At 38.3% G+C, this 20062-nt stretch overlaps 1 protein-coding gene across 5 annotated transcripts in view; it reads left to right on the top strand.

Annotated features, from left to right (window-relative positions):
* The window catches only part of TSNARE1 (t-SNARE domain containing 1), a 469759-nt gene that overhangs the window by 269548 nt on the left and 180149 nt on the right, over window positions 1-20062 (top strand). For all 5 annotated transcript variants that reach the window (XM_031591285.2, XM_090138068.1, XM_090138069.1 and 2 more), the window contains one exon: window positions 10662-10734. In XM_031591285.2, coding sequence (XP_031447145.1) covers window positions 10662-10734 — 73 coding nt within the window. The remainder of the gene's footprint in view (window positions 1-10661; window positions 10735-20062) is intronic.

Raw genomic sequence — 20062 nt, 5'->3', positions numbered from 1 at the left:
AGGAAAATAATTGAGTGGCAATTGATAATACATGACAGTTTAAGATTGCACTAATTGCTTGATTTCCCAGAACACTCCTAAAAAGAAAATGTATTTCTTCATTGTATGTTTCTGGTTAAATGACCCTCATGGAAATAAATCCAGAGTGAAGAATTAATAGTGCTGCAAACAAAGTGTAGAAAAAGTTGAAGTTTTTGTCATAATCTTTGCACTGTTACCATTTCTGAAGATAACATACTGCCTGCAATAAACTACCTTTCCTGGGGCTGGTATCAGGCAGTGAGATAGATTACAGCTACTTCCTACACTACTTGTATTAGTTTATATACTTCAGCCCAGGGCAGAAAGTAGGTGATGCTAAAGGAAAAGTAATTGTGTAAGATACCGAGTTTGGAGTTTGGATATGAATTTCCATATCTTTGGTCACTTAGTTCTTGGGAGATCTTCTTTTGAACAGCTGCAAAAATGTTTAGCTGTAAGTATTAAAATAACTTCATTTTTTCAGAAGGCTACATGTCCCCAAATAGCATTCCTATTGCAAAATAAGTAAATAAATAAATAAAAATAAAAAAAATAGGTTGCAGCATGAAGCCATGTATCTCCCTTCTGAAGAGGCCCATGGCTCATTGGAGCAGTTTGGAAGCTGATATAAAATAACCGTATAATGCAAACTAATAGTTCCTGGTGGACAGGTATCCACACCACGAACCAGTTCATGGCAATTGCATCTGATCAGTGTGTTTATTGCCCAACTCTTGTAAAAGACTGAGTGAGCTGTTGCTGATAAAAGGCTGTTCTCAGACAAGGCAGTGGATCATTATGGGTGGACAGCTCTTCTCCAGTTGATGTGGCTGTTTTTGTTTCTGTTTTGTATTTCATTTTTTGCTCACAGTGCATCAGACCAGCAAATTTCACAACCCCTGAAGCTGCAACTTGTATTCTAGTTTTAATAGTTACGTAACTTCAGAAACTTTCTTCATCACTAGGCATTTCTGTTTCCAGAATATGAATGCCACAATATCAGCAATTCATTATCTTTGTTTGCATTTATTCTTTCTGTATATTTTATTCATTTGTTGTGGCCCCATAAAAACAAATAAATTTAACTATGAAATGGACCCCTTAATGCTCTTTGCAGGAAGGTAGGATAGATGACTTGCACAAAAATCACACAGGAAGATCTCTGACATAGCAGAAATCAGAAATCAGTATTTCTAGCCTGGTAGCCTTTTTCATATGCAGCTCAATGCTTTGTTGGAAACACGAGATACTGATGTTTTCGGTTGCAAAGTAGCTAGAAACTTGCTTGTGGGAGAGCAAAATGTTGGGTTTGTCATTTGGATGCGTATAGTTGTTCTGTGACATCGTCCAAATAAAGGCATAAACTAAGAAGCACGTAACAACAAATAGTAGGTGTGACCAATCTAATGGATTTTTAATGTTATGACTTCCAAATGTGTGTTATAATATCCCAGAGATTTGCACCAGCTGTGTTAATAAAATGCAGTGACAGTAGACAGTGAGGAAAGGGAACCAAGATGGTGGCATTTCCCCATATGCATTGGAGAGCTGATTGGACCCCTATGAATGCCCCAGTGGAGACATTCAAGGTCAGGCTGGATGGAGCTCTGAGCCACCATCTAGCTTTATATGTCCCTGTCATTGCAGAGGTATTGAACCAATTGGCCTTTAAAAGTCCCTTCCAACTCAAACGATTTTATGATTCACTAGTTGTGAAAGTAATGAAATCACTTCCTTTTCAATTCACATAGGGTGTGAATCTCCTTCACCATGGACAGTGAGCAGTTGGGGACTTTATGACTTTCCAGGGCAAGAGGAGAGAGTTGGACATGGAGTAAGGGCTTTGCACAGCAGAATGTATAAATGCACCTGATCTCATCTATCACAGATGAGTTTTGAAACATCCATCTATTTGCTCTGCACCTTGACTAATAATTCCTTTGCTCTCCACACAGATGGTATTTCTTGGTTTTCTGATAAGAACCTTTCTTGCTTGATATTAAAGAATCATAGAACCGTAGAATCACAGAAGAATAGAATGGTTTATATTGGAGGGGACCTCTAAAGATCATCTAGTCCAACATCTTCCAATAGATCAGATTACCCATGGCCCCACTCAACCTGGCCTGGACATCTCTAGCAGGGATGGGGCATCCATACTTTTCTTGACAACCTGTTGCAGTGGCTCTAGAGCCTTCATAGTAAATAACTTCTTTATGTCTAATCTAAATCTTTTATTTTAAAATCATTAGCCCTACATAGTCAAACTGTATTAAATATGAAACTGTTGTGCCTTTGACTTCAAGATAAAATAATATCAATACAACATTTGTTGTCAGGACTAAGCAAAGCAGACTAATATTTGTTTGTTTGCCTGTTATCAGAACACATCAGCATCCCTGCTTATCTTGCAACAGAGTGATTAGCTAAGGGGAACGTGTGAGATTTAGGTTCTGTTTTGCTCTATTGTAGACTGAAATAAGCTATGTTTGTGTCTCTGCAATCTGCTAATCCTTAAATGCCCAGTTAACACCTGGTGTATGTTGGGGTAAGTAAGATCTTAAAAATATGAGTGTATCTATATATATAGTTACTGTTTGTACAAGAGGATGTGTTTGTGGTTGGGTATACAAGAATAAAAGTGTATGTAGTGCTGTATGAGAGCTCACATATGTGTGCATATACAAAGCCAAATAATTTTAATGACCGCTGTCTTTAAGTATAATTTTGGATGTAGATTAATTAGAAGTTCAAAACCCTGGTTAATAAGAATTTTTTACATGTTCTTTGCTACTTCCTGGTATGCTTCAGATTCCCAAATATAAGGGGAGGATACCTCTTTCAAATCAGAAATATTGATGAGGTTCTCCATTAACTCATCTCACATTTCCACATCTAAATGTCTTTGAAAGGTCAAAGTATCTATTCCTATCATTTGTAGTATCCCATTTCCCTGAGACACCAGTTCACTTCTGACCTTCAGCATGGACTTGGAACTGATAAAGTTCCCGTGAAAGAAAATATCTGTCCTAAATAGTCTGGGATATATACAAAGAGATATTGAGATTTATAGAATATGTGGAAGATAATGATAGCATATTTGTAGGCGATGTGATTGAAATACACAGTTGTGAAGCACCAGAGAAAGGTGACTAAAAGATGCTAACAAAATATTCAATTACATTCTGTAGCACCTTCATGCTCTTTATCACACCTTTTGGGTGGTATCACAAAAGATGAGACCTGTTATTAACAGAAGGTGTCAAGGCAAGTCTTCAGACATGGTTAGATGGCTAAGGGGAGAGGGGCTTTCCAGGGGAACTACCTGTCAAACAAAATCTTCCTCAGCTGCTGGTCAGAAGGGTGATAGAGAAGGCGACTTGGAGGTCTTACGTCCAATTCATTCAAGATCATCAGTAAAATAAAGTGTAATCAGATGATGTGTGAGATGTCCATTCGAGTGGACAAAGGGAAGTGAGCTGCATTAAATATGTTGATACCTTTTCTGTTTTTACCAGTTCTGCAAGAGTTGTTCCTGCCTCTGCTTCAAATATGCAGTTATATGGGCTTCCCAAGTGCCACCGTTGCCCTCTTCAGTACACAGAAATTTGCTCAAACATTTGCACTGAGGAGGGTATGGTGGGTTAAACATATCCTTGGGTCAATGCTCAGAACATAATTCATTATGTTTCCAGCTGGCAGTTCTAAGGTGCTCTGTTCATCCGTGTTCATCCCATCCTCTCTGCTAAAGCCTCACCTCTGCTTTATGAGAAGCATGCCGTAGAATCATAGAATGTCTTGAGATTGGAAGAGACAGACAGAGATCATGGAGCCCAACTCCTGGCTCCACACAGGACCACCTAAAATCCAAATCCTGTGTCTGAGAGCTCCTTGAACTCTGGCAGCTTTAGCTGTGCCCACTGCCCTTCAGTGCAGCATCTTTTCCTGACACCCACCTGACCCTTTCCAGATGCACCTCCATGCTGTTCCCTCTGGCCCTGGACCTGTCACCAAAGAGCAGAGCTCAGTGCTGCCCCTCAACTCCCTTTGAGGAGCTGCAGGCTACCATGAGGCCTCCCTTCACCTCTCTTTTCACAGCATCACTGGCTTTTGGTGGTCAGGAAGAATGCTTATGCCACATTTCTTGATTCCTCTGTCCCTGAGATGATATGGGATTAGCATGCTGAATCTACACACAACTATTCTAATTACGCAGTGCAGTGCTACACCTCCCAAGATGATGCCAACAACAAAACAGAGAGAAAGCACACAAAAGTGAGCAAGGGAGAGAGAATAACTCCCCACAGTGGCTCTTGTGCTGTCCCAAAAGAGATCTAATTCAGTCTGTAATTGCTGTTCTATATAGCTTCTGCCCTCAGAACAATTTTCTGCTGGTCTGCTGCTGCTTAGGTTGAATCAGTTTGATTTATAGAATGCCATTTTTTTTTCTTCCCAGCCACAGACAAGAGAAAAATATTTGTTGCAAGATTGTTACAGCAAGATTTAGCTTTTGCACATCTAGCATCAGAGAAGCTTACTGACTTCTTATATAAGCTTTTTCCTATTCCTTCTTCCCTCTGATTTTAAGAAGAGAATGGGGGTAGATGGACACCTTGCATGGATTAGTCTTTCTCTGTACTTTTTATACGTGATTCATATGTAGTGAACCAAAGAATAAGAAATGCCCCAGTGATATTGCAAATATAACAGTATATGTGGAACATCTCAGTATCTTTTTGGTATACACTACAAAGTGTTTGGGTTTTATGGAGTTTTTTTCTTCCTTGTTCTCCCCCTGAAGAATCATAGAATCATTAAAATTGGAAAAGACCACTAGGATCATCTAGTCTAACCATCAACCCTTCCCCACCATACCCATTAACCATGTTCCACAGTGCCATCTCTATGCTTTTCTTGAAAACCTCCAAGGATGGTGACTACCACCTCCTTAGACAGCCTGCTCCAGCACTTTAGGATAAGTAGTAGATTTTTTGTTTGTTTGTTTGTTTCATTGTGGGGGCATGAACACCTGGACATTATATTACATACTTCAGAATTTCCTTCAGGTTTACTTTATAGCTTTTTCCAAGGTGGTGGGGCAGAATGACATCTCAGTTGTAGATTTCAGCATCACCTGAACTATTAGCCAGCAAATAGTATAGTTACTATATAGTATAGTAAAAATGTGAATGGATAGTCTGCAAGTACCCATATATGCCTGTATGCTACATAGAACAGACCAGTGATATTTCTATACCATTTTTTACACAAACTTAATCAAAGATCCTTAGAAGCACATGTGAGTTATCCTTTGGGCTGACACCGATAAAGGATTCTGGAATTTTGCTAAGTAGGACAGAAAAAATATTGATAGTATGTGATTTTTTTACATCATTTTCCAGAGAGCATGTTTCCTCTTTCTGGTTTATTTAGTGTTGTTTTTTGTGGTTGGAATACAGAAGTGTCCTTAGAATATGAGTAATGTCAGGGCTATGTTCTAAGTTTTCTGTATCAATAAATCTTCAGCTCATTAGTCATGAAAGTGGAAGTGAGGGGAGGTTTACTTATTTGCTGTCTTGGTGACTATCTCAGTAATGTTCATTCTGTGGGGAAATAGGCTGCTGGGATTTATGATAAGGTTGTTCCCATCTTGGGAACAATGTCTGAGTTTTACGACTCAACTTGTCCCCAGATTCATTTTTAAAATGTTGAGATTGTGGTCTTGCTGAAGTAAAAAATGGGAAATGTAAAGTTTAGGTTTAACTGCAAACTCGTATTTCCAAAAGTTACTGTGCAAGAGTTGGAATTTAAGAAATTTTCCAAATTCTGGGTATTTTACAGTGACATTATTCACTTACCAAGTCAGGTGAAATTACTCATTTAGTTCTTCATAATTGCCTAGTGCTTTCTGTTCAGAACTTACTAAACACATTTTCTCTGTCCAGAGTAAATGCTTCAGTTTTTTAGAGTTCCATATTCTTCTGTTTTTCTCATTTACATTGCTTGTTAGTTGGCCAGTTCTCTACTTGCTTTGGTTACCTTTATCGCATGACATTGATTTTCACCATATTCTGACTGTATTAATGACTTATCTTACATAAACTTCTCCTTTGGAAAAAAAAAAAACAAAAAACATGAATGATTTAAATCTGTCTCCCTCTTGCTGCCAAATGTAGGGTCTGAATTGTTGACAACCAGTCGAGGCTGATGTTGATTAAAAAACAAGAAACTCCAACCTAGGTAGCTGGCAGGAAGAACACAGTTTTGAAACGGGCTGTTGTTGTGCTCCCAGTTTTGGTGGAGTCAAAGAGATTTATGAGGAGCATTATTTCACTTTGAATTCTGCATACTGTGTGCAAAACTGGGGAAACCAATGCAATTTGATTTTGTTAACAAACTCCGGTGCCTGGCAAGTTCAGAGGTACTTCATGATAGAGATAACTTGGCAAGGAGAAGCAGAAACATAGCTGCTAGGTATATGCCATTATAGATGGTCTTTATTTCTAGCTATTTTTCTTCCTTCTATTATTTTTTTTTCTTTTTGTTTTGCTTACATATATCAGGTGCTTGGAAACTTCACATTGCCAGGTTAAATTATTCAACATATTGCTTGCTTCAGGTCAGATTGCTTTGTACTCTGTGCCTTAAACTGCCTCTGTTGTTTTTTCTGACGCTGAGTAGCCACAATTTTTCCTCCCTACCACCTCAGAATCTGGTTTTAAATAACCCATATTTGCTGAACAATAATTTTAAGCATTGATACAGTGATTTGAAAGAGATCTATACGCTACAGCCACGAAGTTGTTCACGACTACTTGAATAAAAACGACAAAGCTGAGACATAACAATTCGTATACAGTGTGAATTTTCTTTCTCATTCCTTCCCTGTTCCTTCCTCCCCTTCTTATCACAGTACCCTGGGATCAGCAAGCAGATAGCCCAATTCCTTGCAGTAAGTAGCTGAGGAGGACCCTATGTGGACCCATCTGATCTTTGTTAGACCGAATTGCCTTCATAGTTTATTCCAGTGGAAAAACTGAGCGGAGGTGTAATTCAATATATTACAATAGGCTCCATCTAACCTAATATATGTACAAATAAAAGGACAAGTTTTAGGCTGTGTTCACTTGAAGTGCTTTAAAAGTAGCAGAGCAAAACAAAACAGACTGATTGAAGTGCAGAAAGAATTTTGTTTATGTTGTTTGTAACAGAAACTGAAGACTGATGTCAGTGGCAGTTTAACCAAGAGAGACAAATGAGCATTATGGGCTTTTTTAATGTTTTTTTTTTGTTTGTTTGTTTGTTTAATATTTCTTTAATCATCTTTTACTAAGCAGTTAAATGAGAGCAGAACAACACATTCAAGTTAATTCTCATTTATTCACATTTTATTAAACCTTCTTCTTTCAAATATTTTTACAAAAAAAAAACAAACAAAACCCCACAACTCCTCCATCCAAAAAATCACAGCACATTTCTCCTCATTCCTTGGCAGTGATTTATGACCACAGTGGTCTGGTGTAATCAAAGTTACTTAAACATTATTGCTTTTAAAAAATATTCTACAGAATTTACAAGTTATGAATAATACCATACATAATTAAAGCTTCATTTAGGCTGACAAGTGAATCAATGAAGTGTATTTTGTGATGCATTACCCCATCTTTGTTTGCAGGTTTTTGGTTGTGTTCTTTCATTTTTGTTGTTTTATTATAATTTCTCACAATTTCTTAAGTGTTTTGTTTCTCCTACTTCCTCAGTTATTCAACATTTTGAACATATTCACAAATTCACAATGGTACTCTCAGGCTTTATTGCCAATGATTGTGATTCTATTGCATTTTATGATTAAATGTTCTGCCATTTACATTCTTATAACAAACTTCAGAAGGATGTGTATTCATTTTGTTACTCATTTCCTAAATTTTGTTATTCATTTCTTAAATTCATCCATAACAAATTCTGAATTCTTTAGAAGTGAGATGGAAACAAGCTGACTTTTTTAGCATGATGGTAGAGTTGCAGAATCCAAGCAAACAAATTAATTACTGTGCAATTAGCCCTGGGAGAAGCAGGTTCTTCAGAGCACTTTCAGTGTTTCAGAAAACATCTTGATCTTAGATATTATGTTAGGCAAATGTTGCTGCTCCTCTTTGTGCAGATGTAATGATGCTTTCTTGGTTGAGCTTGTGTTTGATTTTAATTTTATAATTCTTGTGTTAACCAGACAATTGATTCTGTGATTGAACTAAGGCAAAGAAGTCTGGTTTGCTGTGCCCTTGTATGTGTTTAGATTTTTTGGTATCCATCAACTTGTAAAAATATTTTTAGAATCAATGTACTCATATATTTCTTTATTTTGGATTCTCTGCTGTCTAGTTGGCAAATTTTCCTTAAACCCGTTTATCTCCTCTTTCCATGAAATTCTTAAAAACTTAATATCTTTGTGCCACTCTGTTAGATACGATTGCAATCTGCCAACAAAAAGTTTAGAAGGTCAGGAGTTGAGGATGTGTGTACGAAAGGATGGAAGGAAAAGCTGAAAAGACATGTCAGGAGGGCATGAGAACTAAAGACAGAGGACACAAAAGTATGGATTAATGCCTTCTTGAGCATGTAGTGTACTAGTAAGACTGTTCCTCAGGAATCTCTGGGTTCTGAGAGTAGAGGAAAAGTCTGGAGCAAGGAGGTTTCTTGATGATAGAGTGTCAGAACAAGGGGCTTTTATACCAAATACAACTTCATCCTTGGAGACATCCAGAGTCAAGCTGAAGGAGGCTCTGGTCAACCAGACTGAGCTGTAGATGTCCCTGTTCACTGCAGGGGAGTTGGATTAGAAGATCATCAAGGGTCCATTCCAACTCAAACAATTATATGATTCTGTGATTAAGTCCATGAGATCTGATTGAACGAACCGAAAGCATTGGAGTTTTCCAGTGTCATTGTGAGGCCACTCTTGATTATATTTGAAGAATAGCAATCAGAGGATGTTCCCAAAGACTGGAAGAAAGCAAATGTAACTAACTAACCTGATAGCTTTTTACCATGAGATGACTGTCACCATGGCTGAGTGTGAAGCAGTGTATATTGATTATCTTGACTTCAGATCCTCCCTGTTGAGTAGCAGGTGGTTATGCTGAAATCACAACAGCCTTGATAGGCTGGGGAAATGTTCCGTGGAAGAAACCTCATCAGATACAGTAACTGGAAGTGAGAAGACCTGCCCCTGGGGTGGAATAACTCCAGGCACCATTACAGGCTGGGGACTGGCTGTCTATATGGAAAGCTTGCAGAGAAAGGTATTTTCTTCAGAAGTCTCTTTGAACCAGGCTCCAAACAACCTGATATAGTTGTAGATGTCCCTGTTCGTTGCAGGGGAATTGGTCTAGATGACCTTTATAAGTCCCTTTCAACTCAAATGATTCTATGATTTTATGATTCTATCGTAAGTCCAGATGGGCAGCAAGCTGAAATTGAGCTATCAATGCACCATTGTAGGAAAGAAGGCCAGCAGCATTCTGGGCTTCTTCAAGCAAGAAGCATTGCCAGCTGATCAAAGGAGATACTCCTACCTCTCTGCTCAGCATATCCAAAAAGCATATCCAGTGCAAGGAACACATGGATATAGTATTGCCTAGTGTGTGAGCATCCTTGAAGACATGCAAAAACAAGTGGACTTGGTTCTGAACAACCTGCCTGGAGCATTGTATTAAATGATGTTTCTCAATGTTTCTGTGATTCTTTAAGTTGTACAGCTAAACTAAATGCATCCTGCTTGCATGTCTTTTTTTTTTTTTTCTCCTCTGCTAATGTTGCCTTACTGGTAGTGCATTTAGCAGTGTCTGCATTATTATGTCTGTTATTGCTAGGTTAATTGTTTTTAGAAAAGGCAGTGACATAAAAAGTCAACATATGCTCACATTTGCTCTTGTATATGGTAACTGTTCAGATAATAGGGAAACAAAGTCTCTAGAGATTGCTGTCTTAGAACTAGGAAGATTTCTGTGTTTAATCTATTAATTTTACCTTTGCTACATTTAGAAAGGTATAAATGAATCCATTCGTCAAACACAGCTTGATAGATGGATTGATTTCTTGATGGTCTACCAATAAGGAGATTCAAATTCAGTGATTTTTGAGTGGATCACCACCAATTTACAAACAACTTTTTTACCAAATGAATGCCATTCTAAAAATGGGCTTCTCCTATGTAAGAATCTGCACTTTAGGATGAATGGTTTGCACCAAGTATATCTTTTTCTGAGAAGAGATAGGTTTGCACCAGTTGTTTTTATTGTTGCTTTTTCCCTCTTAGTATTCTGCAATTCTGAAAAGCAACCATAAAATCATATCATTCTACCTGTTTTCTTGTAGAAAACTCAAGTCAACTGGCTTACTTAGATCCAATAAACCGTGGCATTGTTTAAAGGTGTTTTTGATTTGCCATGGGCATATGGAGCACTGTGTCTTTTTCTTTTAATTCTACATAGACTTTTTTTTTTCTTATTCTTTCTCCTCTTAATTTTTTTTCCTATTTTTTTCTCTTTTTTTTTTTTCCTTTTTTTTTTCTTTCTTTTTTTCCTCATTACTTGAGAAGGCTTGATTACAAAACATGCCTTTTATGTTTTCTGTCTTTTCAGAGTGACATGCTGGATGTGAACCAGATCATTAAAGACCTGGCCTCCATGGTACATGAGCAAGGAGACACAATAGGTAGGTATCACTGCTGAAGTATGTGTTTTGTTGTGCTCCTAGGTCATTCCAATGTGTTGTTGTGTGTTTCCTCAGAAGAAACTGTGATGCTGCGATTAATTTTCCTGTGTTTTGTGCTTGTTTTACCCTTAGTGATGTTTTGATCTGACAAACTGCTCTATGCAGTTTACATTTGAATTAGTTAGATATACTTAGCATAAAAAAAGATTCTGAGGTGAGAAAAATTTGTTCAATTTTGACTACAACAAAGAAGCTGAAGAATATGTAGTATTAACTAGAAAGGGATTCTTTTTTTTTTAATTTATTTCTACTTGGAGTTGTTGTAATTAAAAAACAACAATACCAGTAGTAGTTGTCATTATTGTAGAGTGGGAAAAAAATATAAATAAAAAAATAATCAAACAGCTTGCTTCTCCTAAATGGAAATTTCTCTCCACATTAAGACAGTGCTTGACTAAATCTATGGTATGCAACCATTATGACATACACTCACACATAGTCTGAAACTTTTGCCCACTAGTTGACCTCTTTGTTTTATAGCAGCCAGTGGCTAAGAACATTGTGGAGGATTCTTGGGAATGGAGGAGATGAGATAAGCTATTAGATATGGAAGAGATTACCCAGAGAAGTGGTGGATGCACCATCCTTGGACACATTCAAGGTCAGGCTGGACAGGGTTCTGAGCACCCTGATCTAGCTGTAGGTTTTCCTGTTCATTGCAGGGGAGTTGGATCAGATGACCTTTAAGGGTCCCTTCCAACTCAAATGATTCTATGATTATCTTCAACAGCAGCCAATAAGTTATCATCACCATTTTTTTTTTAATAGAGTATACTAGAATAAAACACAGTGATCTGCTCCTTTTAAATTCCCTTTGACTTTTCTCTTTGTTACTGATGTGTCCTGATGCAGCTAAGAACAATCAGATTTTTTTTTTTGTGGGTTTGTGTGTATGATAATACTATGAAGCACTTCTGAAGCAATTTCCAGTTCCAAATTTGAGAGCTAACAGTCCTGAAGCCACAATGAGGGACTTAAACATCAGAGAAGTGAGGTTTGGGAAGATATTACTAACCTGCAATGCTCACTTGGATTACTTACCAGAGCTCATGGGAGGTGGATCAAGTCCTAAGGCAGCCACATGTAAATTATAAAAGAAGAAAATCTTCTCTATTGTTTATTAAGCACTCTGAATTGTTTTGCCAAGCTCAAACCTATGCAAGTTTCTATTAGCATCAGATATTTCCTTTCACACTGAAATGAGCTTGCTGCATCCCACTGAGAAACACCACTCAGGTTTGCAGGTACAGAACAAAATCAAGATAATATCTACCAATTCTTTCTTGTTTTGATTTTTTTTTTTTTTCATTTTTCTTTTTTTTGGGGGGGCAGCTTATTTTTTATACATATACAACTTCAGAGCCTGATTCGTCTCCAGAATGTACATCAGATGTTAATGCCTTGAGGGACATGAGAGCATACATCAGTTAGCTTCAAGATCCTTGTAACCAATTTTCTTAAGGCAACATTTATTATTTTAGGATGCTGTTCATGCGTAGAAGTGGCCTAGTATTAACTAGCCTGTGAGAAAATTGTATTAAATAGTGTGTTTGGGTTTTACACTATCAGAAGTGTTTTTGCTTCCATTTCACTGCAGCAGATTTTTTTTGTAGCTTCCTCAGAAGTATCTTTTCACTCCGGCAGCTATTCAAAATATCTTCCCAAGCAATTGCTGAAAGATCCCACTGTATATCTTTTGACATTCGTATTACATGGACATAAGTGAGATTAAGAGTCAGTTGTTGAAGAGAATTGAAACTCCCACAGTGAAAATACAGCAGAAATGATGATAAGGGGCAGTTCTCTTGACACTTGTTTGACTTTTTTATTGCATCCCTCTTACATGCATGAAATGAAATCTCTGTGTGTGTTAATTTAGAAGACACAAGAAAACTATATATCCAGGGAATCTGAGGTACATCATTCAGCAAAAAAAAAATATCCCACCAGGGCTGTAGCACGAACAACTTTTGTTCACCCTGAGCTGGGGAGAATTAATGGGAAGAGCTTGTCTGAGCTATGCATAACACAGGAAGAGTAACCCATATTTCTTAGAAAAACCTTAAAGGAAGTTTTGCTACTCTGTAGGCCATTTCCTTAATGAGAACATCCATAATGCTCCATAGAGTAGAGAACAATTTCTGTCAAGCAGGGAGGAAATAGATGAGGGGAAGTGCAGAGATGGGGCAGCGCATTTCTTATTTTTTGTCTTTTGCAGAAGTGTACATTCCAAGTCATGGCATCTCTTTGATAGGGATATTTAACTAAGCATTATAGCATCAGTGAGTCCAAATCTCAAAGCCAAAACAAGCTGGTGATGTTGGTTACCTTTGAATTAGCAGAGTATTTTCAACACAGATTTACAGGAGCTCTTGGCAAAAGCATCTCTGTGAAACCTCACTGCAAATACAGGGAATGGGATTTCTTCTTCTCCCATAAACAAATCCAATCTCATGCACTTTCTTTCCCAATCTCAGTCCAGCCTTCTTCCCAAAGTTCCTTTCTGTCCGTGTCAAGTTTCTCCATTGCATAACTGTCTGAAAGTCTCTATGGTAGTTTCCATTGAAATAATCAAGCTGAATGAAGTTTGTGTACCAACTCCTGCCATAAAATTGTCATATTATCATATTAATTAACACACAGAGATACTGGCTGCTTCTGCTTTCAGCCCTGCTGCTCAAGGAATGATTCTGCATTAGTGATCTCTGCATCCAGGGCAACATGCATGAACTAAGATGAGTGAGCCTGTTAGAGCTTACATAGGACTGAAGAGCTCATGTGAAGGGTCACCAAAACTTGTCAGCTGCTTTAGAGGGCTCTAACAATGACCCCCTGAAGAGAGAACACAAAAATGTAGAATAGAAGCCCACAAACAATTTCCTGTGGTACTGTTGGAGAGACTTAGGGGGTCTGAAGCTTGTGCAAGATCTTCAGAGGATTATGTGTAAAATACATGAAGAGCATCAAAAAGCTGTTGGTGGAGGAGGCCTGTTTCCTCTGCTATGCTTAACTGTCATTGCAACAGGTCCTTCAGAAAAAGCATCCAAGCTAAGAATTAAGCACTTGGCATTCAGAGAAGTAAATTACATTGGGGATGATTGCTAGTGTTAGGAATCATTCCCTTTCAGGCTCACAGACAGCTACTCAACTGAATGAAGTACAAGTCCACAAGAGCAGGAACATTCCCAGTGTTTCATACTGAAAGTCATTATTTTATAACTGCAGGCTTCTCTTCCCATTGGCCATACAGGCATAAATAGGCATTGTTTCCTGAAGTCAAATTTATTATTGGTGTGAGGGAAAAGAAAATCCTAAAATCCTGATGTCATCTGAAGAATGTGTTAATAACGCAGTTATCAGTATTTGTATTACTACTGATGAAGACAGATGTGTACTTATCTACCTCTGTACATTTCTGTTTGTATTGTAATAGAAAATAAGGATGACCTGAATTATACAGCCATTGCATTCTATTTGCCAGTAGCAAAAGAAATGCTTTTTTTTTTTTTTTTTTTTTTCATGTAGGAGAACTTTTTTTCTCTCCTATCTATGTATGTAACCTCACTAGTTATGGCAAAATAAGGAGCAAAATCTACATCTGTCATCTAAATTGTCTCAATTCAGCTTTGACTGTCTGCATCTTCATCACTTTTCACAAAGCCACAAAGCCAAAAAGCAAGACCCGTGTTGTTCCGAAAATGTTGTTCTGAAAATGTCATTCTGAAAATGTTACACATTTAGAATATTTGATACTTGTAGAATGTCGTATTTCTTCTGATGTTGGAAAATTTTGGAACCAACCTTTGGAACCAGCCAGCTTATCTGTAACCTCCCCACCCCACTAAAATGGCAAGAGACTGGCCACTTAATTTTAAGATCACAGCAGCAGGACGTGGGAATTAGTCTTTTAATTCTTTGTTCATACATACACTCATAGAATGGAATCATAGGATGGCTTGTGTTGGAAGGGATCTCAAAGATCATCTAGTTCCAAGTCCCTGCCATTATCAGGGCTGTCTACCACTTAATCAGGCAAGATGGGTAAAAATTAATATTAGCAAAGCGAATCTCATTGTCTGGAAGGAGATCCTACTGCACCAAGGAAAATACTTTCTCTGACTTTCTTTCATTACTTATTCAGGGTGAGATCTTCATGCAACTAAGATTTCATATCTTTCACTCTTGAAATCTGCGTAGTACGTATTTGAAAATAATAAGGTGAAGAAACTTCGTAGCATTATTTAAAGTGCATGCTCTCTCACTTTGCAGACGTTGTTACTTGGTATCTTCCAGGCTAGAACCCACTGACCTGCCAAGATAAATATAAACATGGCAGCTGGTGCTTTCCTTCAGTCTAGGAAGAAATTTATGATGGGGTCAATATATTGAGTCCTTGAGTAATGCTGGTGTTTGCTTACATAACACATTGTCAGCTATTGCCTGATGATAATAAACCTCCTTCAAAGAACGAGTATTTGCATGAGTGCAAACGTGGTACTTATTTTGGAAGCTTTTGAATAGTGATGTTTTTTTTTTCCCCTTTCTTTCTATGAAGTCAGCTCAGTTCTGTTGTCAGTTTTATCATTATTGCTTTTCTGACCTGAAGGCTAGTTTAACGTGTAGACACTGTCAAGAGTCAAGAGGGCACCTTTGCACGCATGTTCTCCAGTCTGATTGCCTGAACAGCATGACAAAGAGTCTGTTGTCATATGCATTAATGCAAGCCAAGCAGGGAAATCATCCAACTCAGCTAAACTCTCCAGAGTTACGTGTCTCTGCTGGGACATCTGCAGAAAATGAACACATCTTGAGAGTGGTCCCTGAATACCTGAATGTAACAGCTCTTAATATCTACGTTTAGTTGAATGTGGTCTATGAAATCTCTCATTTGGCTAAGTTATCTAACTGATCTCTGAGGACACTATTATGTGAATGGGAACATTGATGTTCTTATTGGCTCCTGATGAATTGGGAAATCTCCAAGCCGTCTTGCTTTCAGCCATTTGTGGCAACATGAAGTTACACATCAGTGCAGAGCACAGCCCATGGAGGGAGTATATACAGGAAGGAATTTTGGAATCAGTGATTTCTCATGTACTAAACACTTCCCATTTCTTCAAAGAAAGTCCAATTTTCTTGTACAAACAATGCGTATATTCTGTTCGGTTATCAGTTTAATGTAAACTTGTTACTTGTAAATATAGTTCTTGTAAACTATCCCAACTGCTGAAATTGCATACCACTACTACTCTTAATTGTATTTTGGACAAGAATTTCAAGGGCATTGTGGTTTGAATACCACTGCTCTCGCTTTCCATAAGTCCCTGGTTCTGGACATCACTGAAGGGCCTGTAAGTTCATAGAATCATGAAGGTTAGAAAAGACCTCTAAGATCATCTAGTCCAACCATCAAACCTTCACCACCATGCCCACTAAACTCTGTCCCTCAGTGCCACATCACTGTGTTTCTTGAGCAGCACCAAGGATGGTGATTCCATCACCTCCCTGAGTGGCCTGTTCCAAGACTTCACCGGAATATCTAAGAATTTTTTTTTTTTCTTTTATCCAACCTGAACCTCCCCTGTCCCAACTTAAGGCCAATACCTCTTGGTCTAATGCTAGTTTCTCAGAAGAAGAGGCTGACCCCCAGCTTGCTACAACCTCCTTTCAGGGAGTTGTGGAGAGAGATAAGGCCTCCCCTGAGCCTCCTCTTCTCCGCATTGAACAATCCCAGTTCCTTCAGCTGCTCCTCATAAAACTTGTGCTCCATGTCCTTCACAATGCTGAACACATAGCAGGACCCCAGTGTTTTTTGTAGTGAGGGGTCCAGAACCGAACATGGTACTCAAGATGTGGCCTCACCAGTGCCAAGTTCAGAAGGGCAGTCACCTCTCTGCTCCTGCTGACTGCTCTAATATGAACCAGGATGCCATTGGCACCTCCAGATCTCTTTCTTCCTGCTGACTGCTCTAATATGAGCCAGGATGCCATTGGCATCTCCAGATCTCTTTCTTCCATGCAGCTGGAGGACCTGGCACTTGGTCTTATTGAAGTTGCTCGGTTTCATGTTAGGTAGAGACTGGTGATCATTGCTACAACTGAATTGCTGGAATTGTGGGTGAGAGATAGCATGGTGTTCTCTGATAAACACATTTTGCTCAAGATCATTGGCAGCATAAAAATGATATGAGTTTTTCTGCTTCTTTTCTGTCTCTGCTCTCTATGAGCAGGAGTTTTTGTTTCGTTTTGCATGGACTTTTCCATTTTCTCTTATTGCTGGCTGCTGGTAGGACAGCACTTGCTTGCTCGTAAGGAAAAGAATAATGGGTAGCTGTAGATTTCTAAATTTACTAACGCCTAAAGATTTGTCTGCTGCTCTGTGTTTGACCTTTGTAATGAGATTGGACTGGTGTACTTGTAGTTAATGAGCCAGCTAATTTTGTAAAAGAAGCAAGGCTCTTCCTTTTATGAGGTTTATTGCCACCAGTAGGATTCTTCTCACACCAATTTACTGAGTCATTTTGGGGCAGTTGGAACTGCTGTGCTCTCAGTTTCTTGAAATGTTTTGATTGAGCAATAAATGTCATACAGCTAGAAGCTGCCCAGGTGGTTGGTTTCTTTCTGCTGGGAGTTGTCATACTCTGCCACAAACACACTGATTGGGAGGCCATGGCTTGAGCAGGTTAAATAAACAAAACAAACCATGTAACTCAAAAGTCACCAAAAAACTTGTAAATTTCAGTGACTTTACTTTTTAAGTAAAATAGATGGTCTTTCCAAGACAGGAAGCAAAAATAAAGTGTATTTCTTTCTATGAATCAACGCCCTAACATCCTCATTTATTCCTGTGACATAGACAGACATTTCATAGAATCATAGAATCATAGAATGGCCTGGGTTGAAATGGATCACAATGATCATCTACTTTCAACTCAACCACGAGATCAGGCTGCCCAGAGCCACATCCAGCCTGGCCTTTAGCACCTCCAAGGATGGGGCATTTCCTCAATGAATTGACTGAACTGTAAGACTTAATCCCTTATGCACCCAGCTGTGTGATACGAGTGTTATGTTAACTGTAGACAAAAGTGGACTTTTGAATAATGCTGCGTACAAGTGACATTAAGGTATTTATCCATTTATCTCACTATTCATGAGCTGGATTTGAAAAAGCAAGTATAAAAGGATCATAGAACCATTTGAATTGGAAGGGACCCTTAAAATCATCTAGTGCATCCTTTGATCCCCACAGGACCTTTCCAACCCCTACAATTCTGTGATTCTGTGTTATTCATTTTATTTTGGTTTTGTAACCGTTAAAGTGAATGTATTTTATGGCAGTTTGAAATAATATTTTCTTTAGTTTGAATATTTTAAATAACTTTAAATAATTTTTTTGAGTTTACAACACCCTGAAATAGCCTGTACTACAGGAGAGTATCTGCAATTTCACATTGCAACTATGTATTGCTTTTTAAACTACTTGAAAGATTATTGGGAAGAAAAAAGAAAATATGAGAATATCCATAATTTTTTTAGAGAAGTGTTGTGTTTGTTGAAATGCCTTTTTTTCATCGGAAAAAGAAAGAAAGAAAAAGAAGAGAATTTTAAGAACGGTGAATTGATTCTTTGCCATGGCATAATATCCTCCCATGTTCAAATTTGGGACTATGAAAAGGAGAGCCTGAGAGCACCCAAAGCCAGTTGAGAGCATCATATAGGAACATTGGATATCTCAGATTGCTGAGCAATGGGAAGACAAGCCATACCATGAACCTACATGAGCTGAATTATGGTAAAATACCAGTTATTTGAGACCACTTGTTTCTCCATAAGAAAGAAAAGCAAATTACTTTCCACCTACTAAAGTAGTCCTGCACTCTGTCCTTTAGCACTGAACAGTGATATGAGGCACCTTATTCTCTGATAGGAAATGCTTTTTTCCAATAGATTAACCCAAGATGACGTTTGAATTTTAAATCCCTGGAAGATACATCCTGGCAGGCATGGTGAACCATTGGCACGGCGATACCATTTTTTTCAGTGCATGCATATTCAACAGATACTTGACATTTCCAAGGCAGTATAAATCACTCAGGAGCTGAAGTGCTATAAAATTATGCTAGCGTTCGGCCATTGTCTTATAGCCGTTTATATTCATTCAGACTTGGGCTTTGGTCTGTTGACTGAAGAAAATCAGCAGGAAGAGCTGGTTATGACATTTTAAGACAGCTACAATAGTCTTTTCAGATCTGCTTGGAAAATTAGCTTGAGCAGTTGTTGCCCTACCAGCTGTGGTGTGTTACCATGTGGGAGAATCAGAGGACTGCTAAAGTCAAATAGAAAGCAAGATACTATCTGCTTTTATTGTAATCACAGCTCTTGCTGCTGCAAATTGTATTTCATAGAATCATTCAGGTTGGAAAAGGCCACTAAAATCATCTAGTCCAACCATCAACCCATCCCACCATGTTCACTAAACCAGTCCCCCAGTGCCACATCTGCCCTTTTCTTGAACGTCTCCAGGGACAATGACTCCACCACCTCCCTGGGCAGCCTGATCCAATACCTCACCAAAATTTCCCTATAACACTCTATACCAATGTGACCCATTTAGCCCTAGTTCAGCAAGCAGGAGAGATTATTTTACAAATCCTGTGCTGAATTTGTAAATGACATATACATAGAAGTTTGCAAATGCCTAACCCTAAGTCATTTCAAACTTCACTGTAGAAAAACTGCCGTAGCTTTCCTTCATTTAACATCAGCAGTCATGCCTGTGGAAAGCCTGAGCCTCTTTTTTCGTGCAATGAAACTCACTTAAAACTCAAGAACATGGCGATTAAAACAGGAAAAATTCTTTTTCATGCTGACAGCAATTTCACCCTCAAATTTGGCTTTTAATTAAGAAAGAAAACTTTGCATATTACAAAAACATTCTTTTTTTTTTTTTCTTAATGTTGTGCTTCTCAGTGTGCTGCATAGATTATTCTTGTCAGAAGTTATAGTGAAGAAACAGGGTTAAGCTTATTGGAGTGCTAAAAATAAAAGCATACTGTGAAACCTGAAGGGGCCCGTTTTGATTATAGCCAAGTGGGAGCATTTTAGAATTTTCATTTACAAGCTCACTTTCCTGTCTTTCAAACAGCTCTACTGAAAATGCTGCCTTGTGAAACCAGTCCATTGTTGCCACTATAAAGACATAGGTCATAGGGGTGATTCCTTGATATATTTGGACAAAAACCCCACTCCAGCCCCTATTGCTCCA

This window comes from Phasianus colchicus, chromosome 3 (genome assembly GCF_987193195.1).
Source record: "Phasianus colchicus chromosome 3, bPhaCol1.hap1.1, whole genome shotgun sequence".
Classification (NCBI taxonomy): domain Eukaryota; kingdom Metazoa; phylum Chordata; class Aves; order Galliformes; family Phasianidae; genus Phasianus; species Phasianus colchicus.
Note: the sequence above shows the minus strand (reverse complement) of the source record. Positions and strands in the feature narration are given on the sequence as shown.